The 12,500-nt window shown below is 37.7% G+C and overlaps 2 protein-coding genes across 3 annotated transcripts in view; both read right to left on the reverse strand.

Annotated features, from left to right (window-relative positions):
• Positions 1 to 802: 802 nt before the first annotated feature.
• On the reverse strand, positions 803 to 11,107 carry LOC143752324 (uncharacterized). 2 transcript variants are annotated; one of them, XR_013207373.1, is made up of 7 exons: positions 10,894 to 11,079; positions 9,629 to 9,726; positions 6,769 to 6,927; positions 5,845 to 5,985; positions 4,412 to 4,531; positions 2,018 to 2,551; positions 803 to 1,953 (listed from the first exon to the last, which is right to left on the reverse strand). XR_013207373.1 is itself a non-coding variant. In XM_077245469.1 (6 exons), exons 2-6 carry the CDS (start codon positions 9,724 to 9,726, stop codon positions 2,461 to 2,463), a joined length of 609 nt encoding a protein of 202 aa, XP_077101584.1. In that variant the 5' UTR covers positions 10,894 to 11,107; the 3' UTR covers positions 803 to 2,460. The 2 variants fall into 2 exon arrangements, 1 of the variants encoding a protein (XP_077101584.1); XM_077245469.1 differs by having other exon boundaries at positions 803 to 2,551; positions 10,894 to 11,107.
• Positions 11,108 to 11,539: 432 nt separating this feature from the next.
• LOC143752338 (mesogenin-1-like) overlaps positions 11,540 to 12,500 on the reverse strand; it is a 1,455-nt gene continuing 494 nt past the window's right edge. The window contains exon 1 of the mRNA XM_077245488.1: positions 11,540 to 12,500. This exon is cut by the window's right edge and continues 494 nt beyond it. Coding sequence (XP_077101603.1) covers positions 12,434 to 12,500 — 67 coding nt within the window. The 3' untranslated portion in view covers positions 11,540 to 12,433.

Raw genomic sequence — 12,500 nt, forward strand, 5'->3', positions numbered from 1 at the left:
CAATTGTGAGTTATGAAGTCAGAAATGTGAGATATAAACTATTCTGAGGGGAAAAAAAGTATTTTTTCCCATAGAATTGGACTTTATAACTCGCAATTGCAAGTTTGTATCTCACAATTCTGAGAAAATATGTCAGAATTGCGAGATATAAAGTCGCAACTGCGCGAGAAAAAAAAAAAGTCAGAATTGTTATTTTTCTCTCTTGCAATTCTGACTTTATATCTCACAATTCTGAGAAATAAAGTCACAATTATCTTTTATAATGTTTTATTATGTGGCGGAAACAAGCTTCCACACGTTACTGTTATTATAACACACACAAAAGATCGAGTGTCTCCAAACTTTTGGCTGTTTAGTGTTAAATGACTCGCATACACTACAGCGTGGCCTGCGATGATGATGATGATGATGCGTGTTTATGCATCTGAACTTTTAGTTTTAGAATGAGTCAAGAAGTGTTTTTCTGTTGAATAATAAAATACATTTATTTCATGCACACATCCTTGGACATCCTGTGCTTGAATTTTCAGCCCTCTAGGCAACTTTAATTCAGTGCATTTCAAATGTAACTTTACTCAATTATAGAACAGTCATCTATGTGCTTTATTATGCGTTTCTGCAATGATGTAAATATATATAAGAGTATTCATAATAAACACATCATAGTGAAATATTTCTGTGCTCGTGTAAAAATCTTTACATTGCTGTCCATTTGGCTTCAGAAATGATCAGTACTTTAAAAAAATGCATTACATAAATGGACATTCAGCTTTTGGTTTAAATGAACAATAAAAAAGAGAGGTCATTTTATCTTAACTTTATTGTTTTGTTTGTCAAAACTAAGTCAAAAGCTGTTATCTGTTCAATTTACATTCACAAATTCACATGACTTTATCAGTTACAATACGTGAATGTGCCATAATAACACTTCAAAACTCAACACAGAGGGTTTTTATCTTTACTTTTTACTATTTTGAATCAAATACTTGGCCTTAAAATAGAAAAGCAAGGAAATATTTATTTAAAGAAGTATAAATCGTAGCGCTACTCTACGGTCATGTTAAAACGAATCCATGTATTTGTGATTTTAACAGAATCAATCAACCAAAAAAAAGAAACATGAATACTTTTCAACAGCAATATTCTCACTTGACTAAGTAGCTGCACATTTATGATATTAAATCATGAGCACTACACATGAAGATGAACATATTGAGGGATCTGCTTGTAAATGCCATATTTGAGACGTCCAAGGAGTACAGAAATATCAACGACACAAGCTTGAGGAATGACGGCTGGCGCCATCGTCCCTTCTCGGTCTCTAAAGTCTCACTTGTTTTCTTGGAATAAAGGAACAAGATTGTTTAAGGCTCACAGGAATAGCACCACGCTGACTATACACAACACTTATGGAGTAAAAACACTTAATTTAAATCAACTTAAGAACATGTGTCCTTCTCTTCCTCAGAGTGAGAGTGCTTTTAAAGGGATAGTTCACCCAAAAATGAAATTTACCCCATGATTTACTCACACTGAAGTCATCCTAGGTGTGTATGACTTTCTTCTTTCAGACGAATATAATAGGAGTTATGTTAAAAAGTGTCCTGGCTCTTCAAAACTTTATAATGGGAGTGAATGGGTTTTTGGAAGTCCATCAAAGTGCATCTATTCATAAATGCACTTTTATCACTTATAGATGCACTTTTATGATGGACAGATGCACTTTTATGATGGATAGATGCACTTTTATGATGGACAGATGAACTTTTATAATGAATAAATGCACTTTTATGATGGACAGATGCATTTTTATGATGGATAGATGCACTTTTATGATGGATAGATGCACTTTTATGATGGACAGATGCACTTTTATGATGGATAGATGAACTTTTATAATGAATAAATGCACTTTTATGATGGATAGATGCACTTTTATGATGGATAGATGAACTTTTATGATGGACAGATGCACTTTTATGATGGATAGATGAACTTTTATAATGAATAGATGCACTTTTATGATGGACAGATGCACTTTTATGATGGATAGATGAACTTTTATAATGAATAGATGCACTTTTATGATGGACAGATGCACTTTTATGATGGACAGCTGCACTTTGGTGGACTTCCAAAAAACAAAAACACATTCACTCCCATTTTAAAGTTTGGATGAGCCAGGACATTTTTTAATATGACTCTGATTATATTCGTCTGAAAGAAGAATGTCATACACACCTAGGATGACTTCAGGGTGAGTAAATCATGGGCTAAATTTCATTTTTGGGTGAACTATCCCTTTAAATGTTTTTCGGGATTTTTTCCTCAAATGAAGTAACATATATATATATAAAAAAAATAAAAAGGTAGCGTGTTTGTTACAGTAAAAGGACCTGCGAGTCTGTTCGGACAGAAATGAGTGAGCGGTGGACATTAACGCTACAGATTTTAGTTGCGTTAAAACTTCCGGCCACCAGGGGGCCCCGGCCAGCGATGGCCCCTGCCTGGAGGCGGGTGGGGCAGAGGAGGGGCCGATCCGTTGTGGTAACTGCATGAAAGGATAAAATCACACATTTTGATTGGCCTGCTGTGCTCAAGAGGCGCCGAAACTCGTCATTTTTTGCAAATGCGTTATTTAAAAAACACAGAATTCAAGAAAAACAGGGTGTCATGCACTATAGGGGCTTTTGCACTGGAGGAACCTTTTCATAAGCTGTGTCCCAAATGACACACCATACACTTTAGGGCTGCAGCTATCGATTCTTTTTGTAATCGATTAATCGGATTTATTTTATTAACAGAATAGTTATATTAAACTTGTGTCTATTTCAGTTAAAGCTGTTATAAGTTATATACTATAAGTTATATAGTATGCAAGTTATAAAGCTATCTCCTATGTGAATTTTCCTTTAAGATGTTATAATATAACCACTCTAAGCATCTAAGCATATTTGTGTATTCTGGTAGTTTAACGCTGAAGAAGAGCTGTAACGTGACTTGTTGTTGAACACGCAGTAAAAGCTGACGCACTTTTTGTTCGGTGCGTTTTAACTGAAAAATGAGTACTCCGAATCTTTATTAAAAACCAACAGGCTGGGGACTTTCATTTTTTGTTGTTGTCTGTAACTATTTGGCAGAAGGGAAATACAAACAAGGTCTCGCAAAGACTGGAATACAATATTTGTTCCTCCATCACGTCGCGGTGTGTACACAGTGAATGCATGCTGAAATTATTGTTGTGTGGCTATATAAAAGTTTAAGCATATGTGCTGCATTGCTGCAATTGGTCTGACTGGCGTGTGTGTGTGTGTGTGTGTGTGTGTGTGTGTGTGTGTGTGTGTGTGTGTGTGTGTGTGTGTGTGTGTGTGTGTGTGTGTGTGTGTGTGAAGGGGTTCTTTTTTTAGGCTATACTCTCTTGCAATTGAACGTGATAGTTACGTTTACTACTTAAAAATGAAATCAAAGCTAAAAATCATATCTAGTCAAACCGCATCACGACATCGCTACAAATACAGTATGGGATTAAAATCAGCGAACATCAATAGGCTTAGACTACGTTACCTTGTTTCAGCGAGTTAAGTGTATTAAGTGTGTAATGATCCCACACTTTAGACAATTTCTGCCGTTTATTTACATATTTATTCTCCGCCATCGCGCCAACTAAATTCAAAATATATGCTTCCTGAACAGGTCCGTGTGAATAAACAGTCCGTGTGAAACAATCAAATCCCTGCGCCGCGCGTATAGTGCGCGTCATAGGAATTTAACGAGGCTTCGAGGCAGAGATTTTGCCTCGAGGAATTTTTGTAATCGAGTAACTCGAGGAATCGTTTCAGCCCTAATACACTTATACACTATCAGTGCGTCCCAAATCACGTACTTCTGCACTATTCTACGCCATTCTGTCATATAAATAGTGCGTTCACACTGAAAATACTAAAAAGAAAGAGTGCACTTTAAGTGCACGTATTTTGCACTTATTTAACCGAAAAAACGTGCAACGTTGGACAGTTCATGCACTCGACTAGCAAAGCTTTAATAACGTAGCGGAGGGGGAGGGGCACCAGACTCCGATGTTGAAAAACAAAATAAACGTTTAAAGTTCATACACTACACAGTTGAGTACATCGTAAACTAGTCAGTCGTTCTCAGCGCCGTCAAAATAAAAGTCCCAACAACAAGCAAGTCTTACGTTAGAGTTTGTACTAGCGGTGCGCACGCAACCAGGAAAACGTTCCTATGGGAAGCGCTAGTTCTCAGGGAACCATCCTGGAGGCTCGTTCCTAGAACTATCCGGTGCGAAAGCCCCTTGTGTAATTTTAGTTTTAGCCGTGGTTCTGCACTGTCACGCCCCGAAGAGACTCTTCTTCGCATGTGCGTTTGTGAAAGCGGATGAGAACGTTCTTACCCTCTGGGGTGGAAGAAACGGGGCGGGCCAGGCGGCATCATGCTCCGCCCCCTCGGATGTGGGGGCCGTCCTCTGAAGGCCGGGTGTCCCGGTGGGGGGGGAGGAGGAGGCGGGCCGTGCCTGAAACCATAAACACACACACTTTACACCAAGCGGAAACCTTTCAGTCTTTCTCTCTTGAAGTAGTATTTGAGTTTATTGCCATATCAGCATCACCGGCTATTACATGGCAGATACATACTAAACATTTAACTACATAATATTATAAGTATAACATAATTAAAAAACTTAGACAAACAAATAAATAAAATATAATAAATAAAGAATACAAATAAGTACACGTTATTACACGTAAGTACATGTACAACAACAACAAAAAGTAAAATTCTATAAAAGATTACTTAAATGTACTTGTGCTAAAAATGGCTAAATACAATCTGGATCCATAGATAAGTCCTGAAAAGTGTGTCCTGATAAAATTAAAATTTAAAGATTGATTTAAAAGGGTAGACACATTTTTTCCTAACCACAGAATTTTTCTTTCTCTTGAAACCAACACGGAAGTGACTTAAAGGTGACATTTTATGCCCCTTTTCACAAGATGTAATATAAATCTATGGTGTCCCCAGAATGTGTTCGTGAAATTTCAGCTCAAAATCCCCAGATCATTTATAATAGCTCTATTATAATTTGCTCATTTTTGGGTGTGAGCAAAAACACGCCGTTTGTGTGTGTCCCTTTAAATGTAAATGAGCTGCAGCTCCGCCTCCGTTCAGAAGAGGGCGGAGTCTTAACACCAGCTTGAGAAACTCCGGCAATAACAAAACACACCAATAATCTCACTCAGAAATAACCAGTAGCGAGTGCAACCTTACGGAGAGACTCAGGAAGAGTTTCACTTTTAGACGTTGGTGTTTTTAATATGCTTTAAGACAAATCATGTGTAAATTCATAAGTCGACAGCATTGCTGAGTATTTTCTCCTTAAAACTGCAGTGAACCAAAGACAGTCTCAAAAACACGCGTTAAAATCGCTGGTGTTTCTGACGTCACAAACTACCTTGTAAACAATCAGATCAATGTGTGATCGTCAACGAGTGGATCTCTGAGCTGAGGGAGTGAGTGGAGGCGGGGCTCATTTGCATATTCATAGAACCGTGTATACTAAATGAGGCAAGGGTGTCGAGTTACATTCAAGATATTTTAAGGCATTAAGAATTAATGACGCTGAAATATGTAATTTTGTTGATCAAAGATGAGTTAAGGGATAAAAATATATAGACTACAAGGGGACTTTAAAAATCAAGAAATCGATAAAAATCAAGAAATCGATAGTCAACCCAGCCCTAGATACTATTAAACAAAGGCACATCTGGGTGAACGCAGGACATATGAACCGTGTTCCTCCGCTGTTTGCCGGAGTGGTGTGGACACCTGTGCATGTGTGGTGGAGGTCCTCTCATGTGCATGTGTGGAGGCGGAGGCGGTGGCGGACCCAAGTTCATTCCCATTGGCCCGCCTCGACCTCGACGGCCACGCATGTCCGGATACGGCCACGTCCTTCCCATGCCTCTCCTGCAACACACAGCGAACAGCTGTTTTAATAAACGAGTTCATTTAAATGATTTAAAGGGATAGTTCACCCAAAAATGAACGTTAGCCCATGATTTACTCACCCTGAAGTCATGCTAGGTGTGTATGACATTCTTCATATAAATTAAGAAATATTCGCCGTAGTAAATCGATGCGTACGGCCGTCTGCCGAAAGCTAGTTATTTTAGTTAAGTTTTAAATACGGATATTTTTCTTACACAAACGCATCGCTTCACTTTAGAAAGCCTTCATTAACCCCCCATTTTATCATGGATGCACTTTTATCATAAATAGATGCACTTTTATAATGGACAGATGCACCTTTATCATAAATAGATGCACTTTTATGATGGATAGATGCAATTTTATGATGGACAGATGCACCTTTATCATAAATAGATGCACTTTGATCATGAATAGATGCACTTTTATGATGGACAGATGCACTTTTATGATGGACAGATGCACTTTTATGATGGACAGATGCACTTTTATGATGGACAGATGCACTTTTATGATGGACAGATGCACTTTTATGATGGACAGATGCACTTTTAAGGACTTCAAAACTTAAACGGCCATTCACTGCCTTTATAAAGCTTGGAAAAGCCACGGCATTTTTAAATATAACTCCGATTGTGTTCGTCTAAAAGAAGAATGTCATATACAGCTAGGATGGCTTGAATATGAGAAAATCATGGGCTAATTTTCATTTTTGGGTGAACTATCCCTTTAAGGAAAGACTCAAGAACAGTTCGGCAGGACCTCATGGGTCCAAATCCATTGGTAAACCCGTCGCGGCCTCTTCCTCTCATGTGACCCGGGGGTCTGAAGCCTTTCATCATCATCATCATCATCCCACGTCCACCACGAATCCCACGGCCCATCCGGCCACCTCTGCCACGAAACTTCATCCCACGACCCCTGAAAATAACCAGAACCAAACCTCAGACACATTATACCTTCATTTCAACGATTTCAAAGCAGCTTCACTGTAATAATCAGGAATCAACTTCATCAAATTCTCTAAAAAGTCATTATTAGGTTCAGTGTTGATTCAGTTCAGTTCAATAACTGCGCAAAGTTCATGGATTATGAAATGAGTTTTACAGAAGACAATGTCATTATTTAACTCCATAACAGTAGCTATGTTGTGAATTCAACTTGGAATATCGCATAAAACATTTGCGGATAAAGCAGCATGTGTTCAAGAGAACAAAATCACCACTTCCAGGGAAATTGGTACGGAATAGCAGTAATAAAACTGTAAGTTGCTGCAATCGGGCTGTTTTTCCCTCCATCATAAATGAGTGTGAGTCAGAGCGTCAGACGAACAGTGTTGTGCAAGTTACTCCCAAACTGTAATACATTATATATTACTTGTTACTGTTATTTAAAAGTAATTAATTACCTTACAATATTACTGTCTCAGAATTGTAATGCGTTACATTACTCCTGTATTACTTTTGAGTTACTTTCACCAAAATAACGATACAAGAGTAGAACTTAACATTCTAAAATGACTAGGCTGTAAGGATATGCCATATCATATGAAACCGAAATCGCGACACTCAGATCCACGAACCTGCAGAATCGCGACACACCCCTTCCAACTCCCAGCGTTATCAATACCGTCCAGATCCAAAATACCACATCTTTAAATTACTATTAGTATTATCTGAAGTTAACTTAACATTATAAAATACGTAGACCTACACCACAAAACTAGTTGAGGATAAATTATTTAAAATTTGGGAATTCCAGCGTTATGGACATTACATTTGCAGTCAAAACTTGAAATATAAATTCTCAGAAAATGCATTAATACCAAAATATTGAAACGTCTGTTTATCCATAGGCTCCTCCCTGAAAGGAGTCCAGACATTAGAAAAATATCAGTCTACACATGCGTTTTATATTTAATATTAGGGAAATAGACAGTCATGCGTGACAAAAAAAAATCTTTAACTTTTAGGAGGCAACGATTTTTGTTGTTGTTGTAATTCTGTGAATTAAACTGCGCAAATCGGATGAAGAAGGGTTGGCTCTCCACAGAACATAAAATATTCATTTTATTTTATTTTTCGTGTTCGCATTTATGAGGAAAAAACAATGTTACAGACGTGACAGTTCTCCGTTATGGACGCGACCGCTATGAAGCGGCACTAAAAGACTGCTTTAAAACTTTCACAGAGACCTTACACACACAAAGCTTTTCTTTAAAGTGAATTTCGTTTTGTATTAATTGTATCTTAATTTTAATCAATGTTTCGTCAACCAATTGCCTGGATTTAAGCGCGTGAACTGGAGCGCGTCTCATAAATGAACCGAAACTCAGCGTATTAAGGTAGCCTATTCACGGACTTGAAAAATATATCTATATTGAAATGTCTACTTGTAAACAGAACAATTCAAAACGAAAGAAAACAGACTGCTCTCTGCTTATGAAATGAAATGTGCATTTCTCTCTGGTGCATTCACTAGGCTACTGCGAAGATCGCGAGGCAGCATCGTCAACTTCATCTTGACTTTATTAATAAACAATTAAAATGTCTCCTTGCTATATTTGACATATTCATAATCATTGCTTTTGCCGGTTCTTTGTGACAGCTTTTAGGTGCTTTATCGGCAGCGCCGCCGCCCTTATGAACGCGTCACCACCGCATCAAAAACATGATTGCGTGATGAAAACATGAAAAATAGCACATAAACATAGCCTAACTGTTTAGAAAAAAAACACAGAACGAATAGCCTAATGCCCATACGTCCATCTCGCGAATGTATAGTCTTCTTCATGCCATCTTCACCATTAGCTACTTTTCCACTGGCCAGCGCGAGCACAGAGGCCGAAATTATACCTCACGACATTACTGTAAAAAATAAATCGCTATACAAATATATCAGACGCTGCCCTTTAGTCTTTATTTACAGACTTGGACACCACACGTGGCTATTGACTGACCACGAACAGGTAATTTAGCCTACTTGCATTTTTCATTCGTTAATGTCTCGCGGTCTTGCTGTTTTTTGTTGTTGTTTGTTTTACAATTAAAACTAAAAGTCTGTTGTAACGCAAGCCTTACTGAACATGTACCGAGTAAAATATTACTGAAAATTGATAAGTAATGCCTTACACTACTGCGTTACAGCAAAACGTAATATGTTACTGTAATGCATTACTTTTGTAACGCGTTACTCCCAACACTGCAGACGAAACACAATAAACGCTGTCATGTCCTCTTGCGTTCGGGAACACACTCGTGTGAGACGCTTCTGGAGTGAATTAAACCAAATCATTCTGATGAGAGACTTTGAATCCTTTCAGAAACACCAAACCAACATTAGAGATGCTGCGATGCCATTGGTCCTCTGTTTACTCCGGTTATCCAATCACAGCCTCCGCTGAGTTTTTTTTAAAAAGGATTTTATTCAGTAAATGTGTTTCCGTTGTAGTTTATCCACGTCGTCTTATCAGATATTAAAAAATATGACTCAATTGTCCATTTTAAATTCGTATCCAGCTTTTTTATATGCGACATCCCAAAATTTGCATAAAAATAGGCGGATGGAAAATAGGTAGATGAGAATAACCAATGACAGTAGAAGCTTTGGTCATGTGACCTACCTGAACTTGTTGTCAGACGAAGGTTCCTCTTGCGAGGGCGTTTCTGTGGCCTCCATCACTTCTGTCGTCTCCTCCACCTGCTCCGCTTCGGCATCCATCTGGAAAATATTGGTACTTTTTAAGTGTACGCTGAGAATTGATGCCTATCAGTCGTATATAATAGCATTTTCAGTAGCAGCAAACACTATAAACACACAACACCTGCCTTCACACCTTTCCTAAAACCTTCACCTTTGACCCAAATCCAGATTGGAAACGTTTAAGTGCCAATGTCACATGTTTGACGATTTTCCTTTTGGACACATGGACGCCACCCTGTTAAAGCCACACGACGAGCTTAACATGCCAGAACATCCGTCATCGCACGGCCTGCTGGGATATAAGCAGCTGATCTGGGCCACGGGGATTTCAGGGCACAAGCCGTGTATTAATAGTGTGAACGCACACGGCCAACTGTAAAATGAAGCATCTCTAAAAAAAAACGCAGAAGATTTTGCTAATGGAAACGATGCATGAGAGAAAACATCTCAAGATTTTGAGAAAGAACAGACCATTTTAACAGTTCATGGCTAGTGAAATTTCAGGAATTTGAGGCAGGGCATATCAAATATATTTATAAATAATTAATATTTTAATTAGGCTTTAATTTACACCCTGAATTGACACCTGATACTGGTAGGAGGGGTTTCTTAAAGCAGAGAGCATTCATTGGATAATAATTTGCACACACCGCTGAATGCACGATTATATCAATATATATGATCCATTTTTCTATTTCAATATTTCTATGTAAATTTGCACACACCCCTGAGTGCACGATATCATCAATATATACTCAATTTTTGTATTTTAATATTTCAACGTAGTATATGGAATTTAAAGGATATAATAAAATCATGTATTTGCTCGGTGTTTATGATGTTATTATACATGAATATGATGATTATGGTTACTCATAGTGTGTTTAGGCCCACAAAATAAAATAAATTTGATTTTACTATGATTAACAAGCTCTTAATTCGTTAATTTCACACATTCAGAGATTTAAAAAATATTCCGTCGCCATAATGCAGCTGAACGAAATGATCAGCCGAGGACACAAATAAACAATGAACTCTCACATATTACCAGCTAGCTAAATGCTAACAACTGAAGATATTTAATAGAATTAACGAAGGCGAATGTGGGATTTAACGGCTCGCTTCACCGACATTAAACACTCAAACGCTCTATTTCGAGCTCATGGCGCTTCTTCCGTGACTTACCTTATGAGATTGAGAGCTCTTCAAAACAAAGAGCCTTAAAAATATAAAGTGTTATGCACTGTACTGTAAAAAAATAGGCATCCGTCTATTAAATCGTGAAACCTCGCGCGTTATTCGGCTTTGAAATGGCGGCTCGCGCCGCACCGTCACATCGAGCGCTGATTCTCTTTGTCAGAGCGTCATTGTAACGCGAGGCCCCGCCCACACCGAACACAGGCGCGCTGTGATTGGCCAGTGCTCTTGTCGCAAGAACTACGTCATGATAATCGCTGTTGTGCGTAAACAGGTTTTATTGATAAACATTATTAATCCTTTTTATCTCTCCTTTTTGTAGTCTTTAAGAACTATTTGGCAAAATGTCTAAAAGCCCTGTCAGAAACTAAAAAGCTATGGACTTGATAATCTTATATTAAATGATATGGAGATTTTTGTTTTTTTGAAGGGTTATTATTTATTTATTACTTTAGAAACTGTGCAGATATTTTCTTGCTTTATTTATTTGTATATTAATTTATTTTTCTGTCTAAGCCCTTGTGATATTGAGTAAGTTGTCTGTAAATTGAATGCCATCTTATTTTAATATTTTTGGATTTCTGAATTTAAAAAAAATACATAAAAAAGTATTAAACATATTTGAACGTTGTAGTTTCAAATCCACTTTTATCTTGACATGAAATACAAAAAACAGTTTACATCAAACCGAACAAGATGTTTATTCAGCAATTTAAATTTAAAAGACACTCTTAATATTAGACATCGACATTCCACTCAAGCATCAGCAAGAAATATTTACATCAGTAAAACATGAGAGTGGATAAACAAACAAATAAACAGAAAAATAAAAATCTGTACAAAAGCAGCCTGAAATCAAAATCAGCTGTCAAAAATAAAGATTCTGTATCGGCATCCATGCCCAGCTAATAGATGTATGTTCTAAAAAAAACATTGTGGGAACAGTGATTTGCAATTTGTCTAAAACGTTTTCAATTGCATAGTTTAAAAACTTTACGATTACATTCTCATAACCCAGAAGACATTCTTAGAACATTCGTCGAGTACAATAACATAAAGAAGTTTTGCGTGCACTGCCCCTTTAAGAGAACGTTATTCAGGTAAAACAACATCATAAAGATTATTATTTAAATCATCTTAACAGTGAAAAGTGACCGTTGTGAGAACATTTCCTGATAGCTGGGCGATTCCACGAAGAACTTCGAAATCCATTAGAATATTTCCATTGCACAAAAGGTTCATCAAACGAACGCGCGTTGCCACGGTTACGCGTCTGGCCCTAAATTAACTTCCGGTCAGTTTGTTTATCGGTCTGGCTGGTGGCTAGTAAAATGACCAATTTTTTGTGTAGCTAGCTTCTTCAAAGCTAACTAATTTGAAGCTGTAGCTTGACAAACAAAAAGCTGCTCCACTGAGTTTCACGCCAATCATGTGTTTGACGTGACCAGTTTAAAAAACAAAACACAGAGAGAGACGTCTATTGTGGGAAAGGGTTGTAGTTGATGCTGGTCTATGGATGTTGGTCCCGTCAGCGCCGCGCATGCGCAGATTGCTGCTCGAGGATGCTGGAGAGTTCTTTAATGTACTGAATGGTG

This window comes from Siphateles boraxobius, unplaced genomic scaffold, assembly GCF_051911475.1.
Source record: "Siphateles boraxobius isolate OS27281-9 unplaced genomic scaffold, OSU_SipBor_1 262, whole genome shotgun sequence".
NCBI classification, from domain to species: Eukaryota; Metazoa; Chordata; class Actinopteri; order Cypriniformes; family Leuciscidae; genus Siphateles; species Siphateles boraxobius.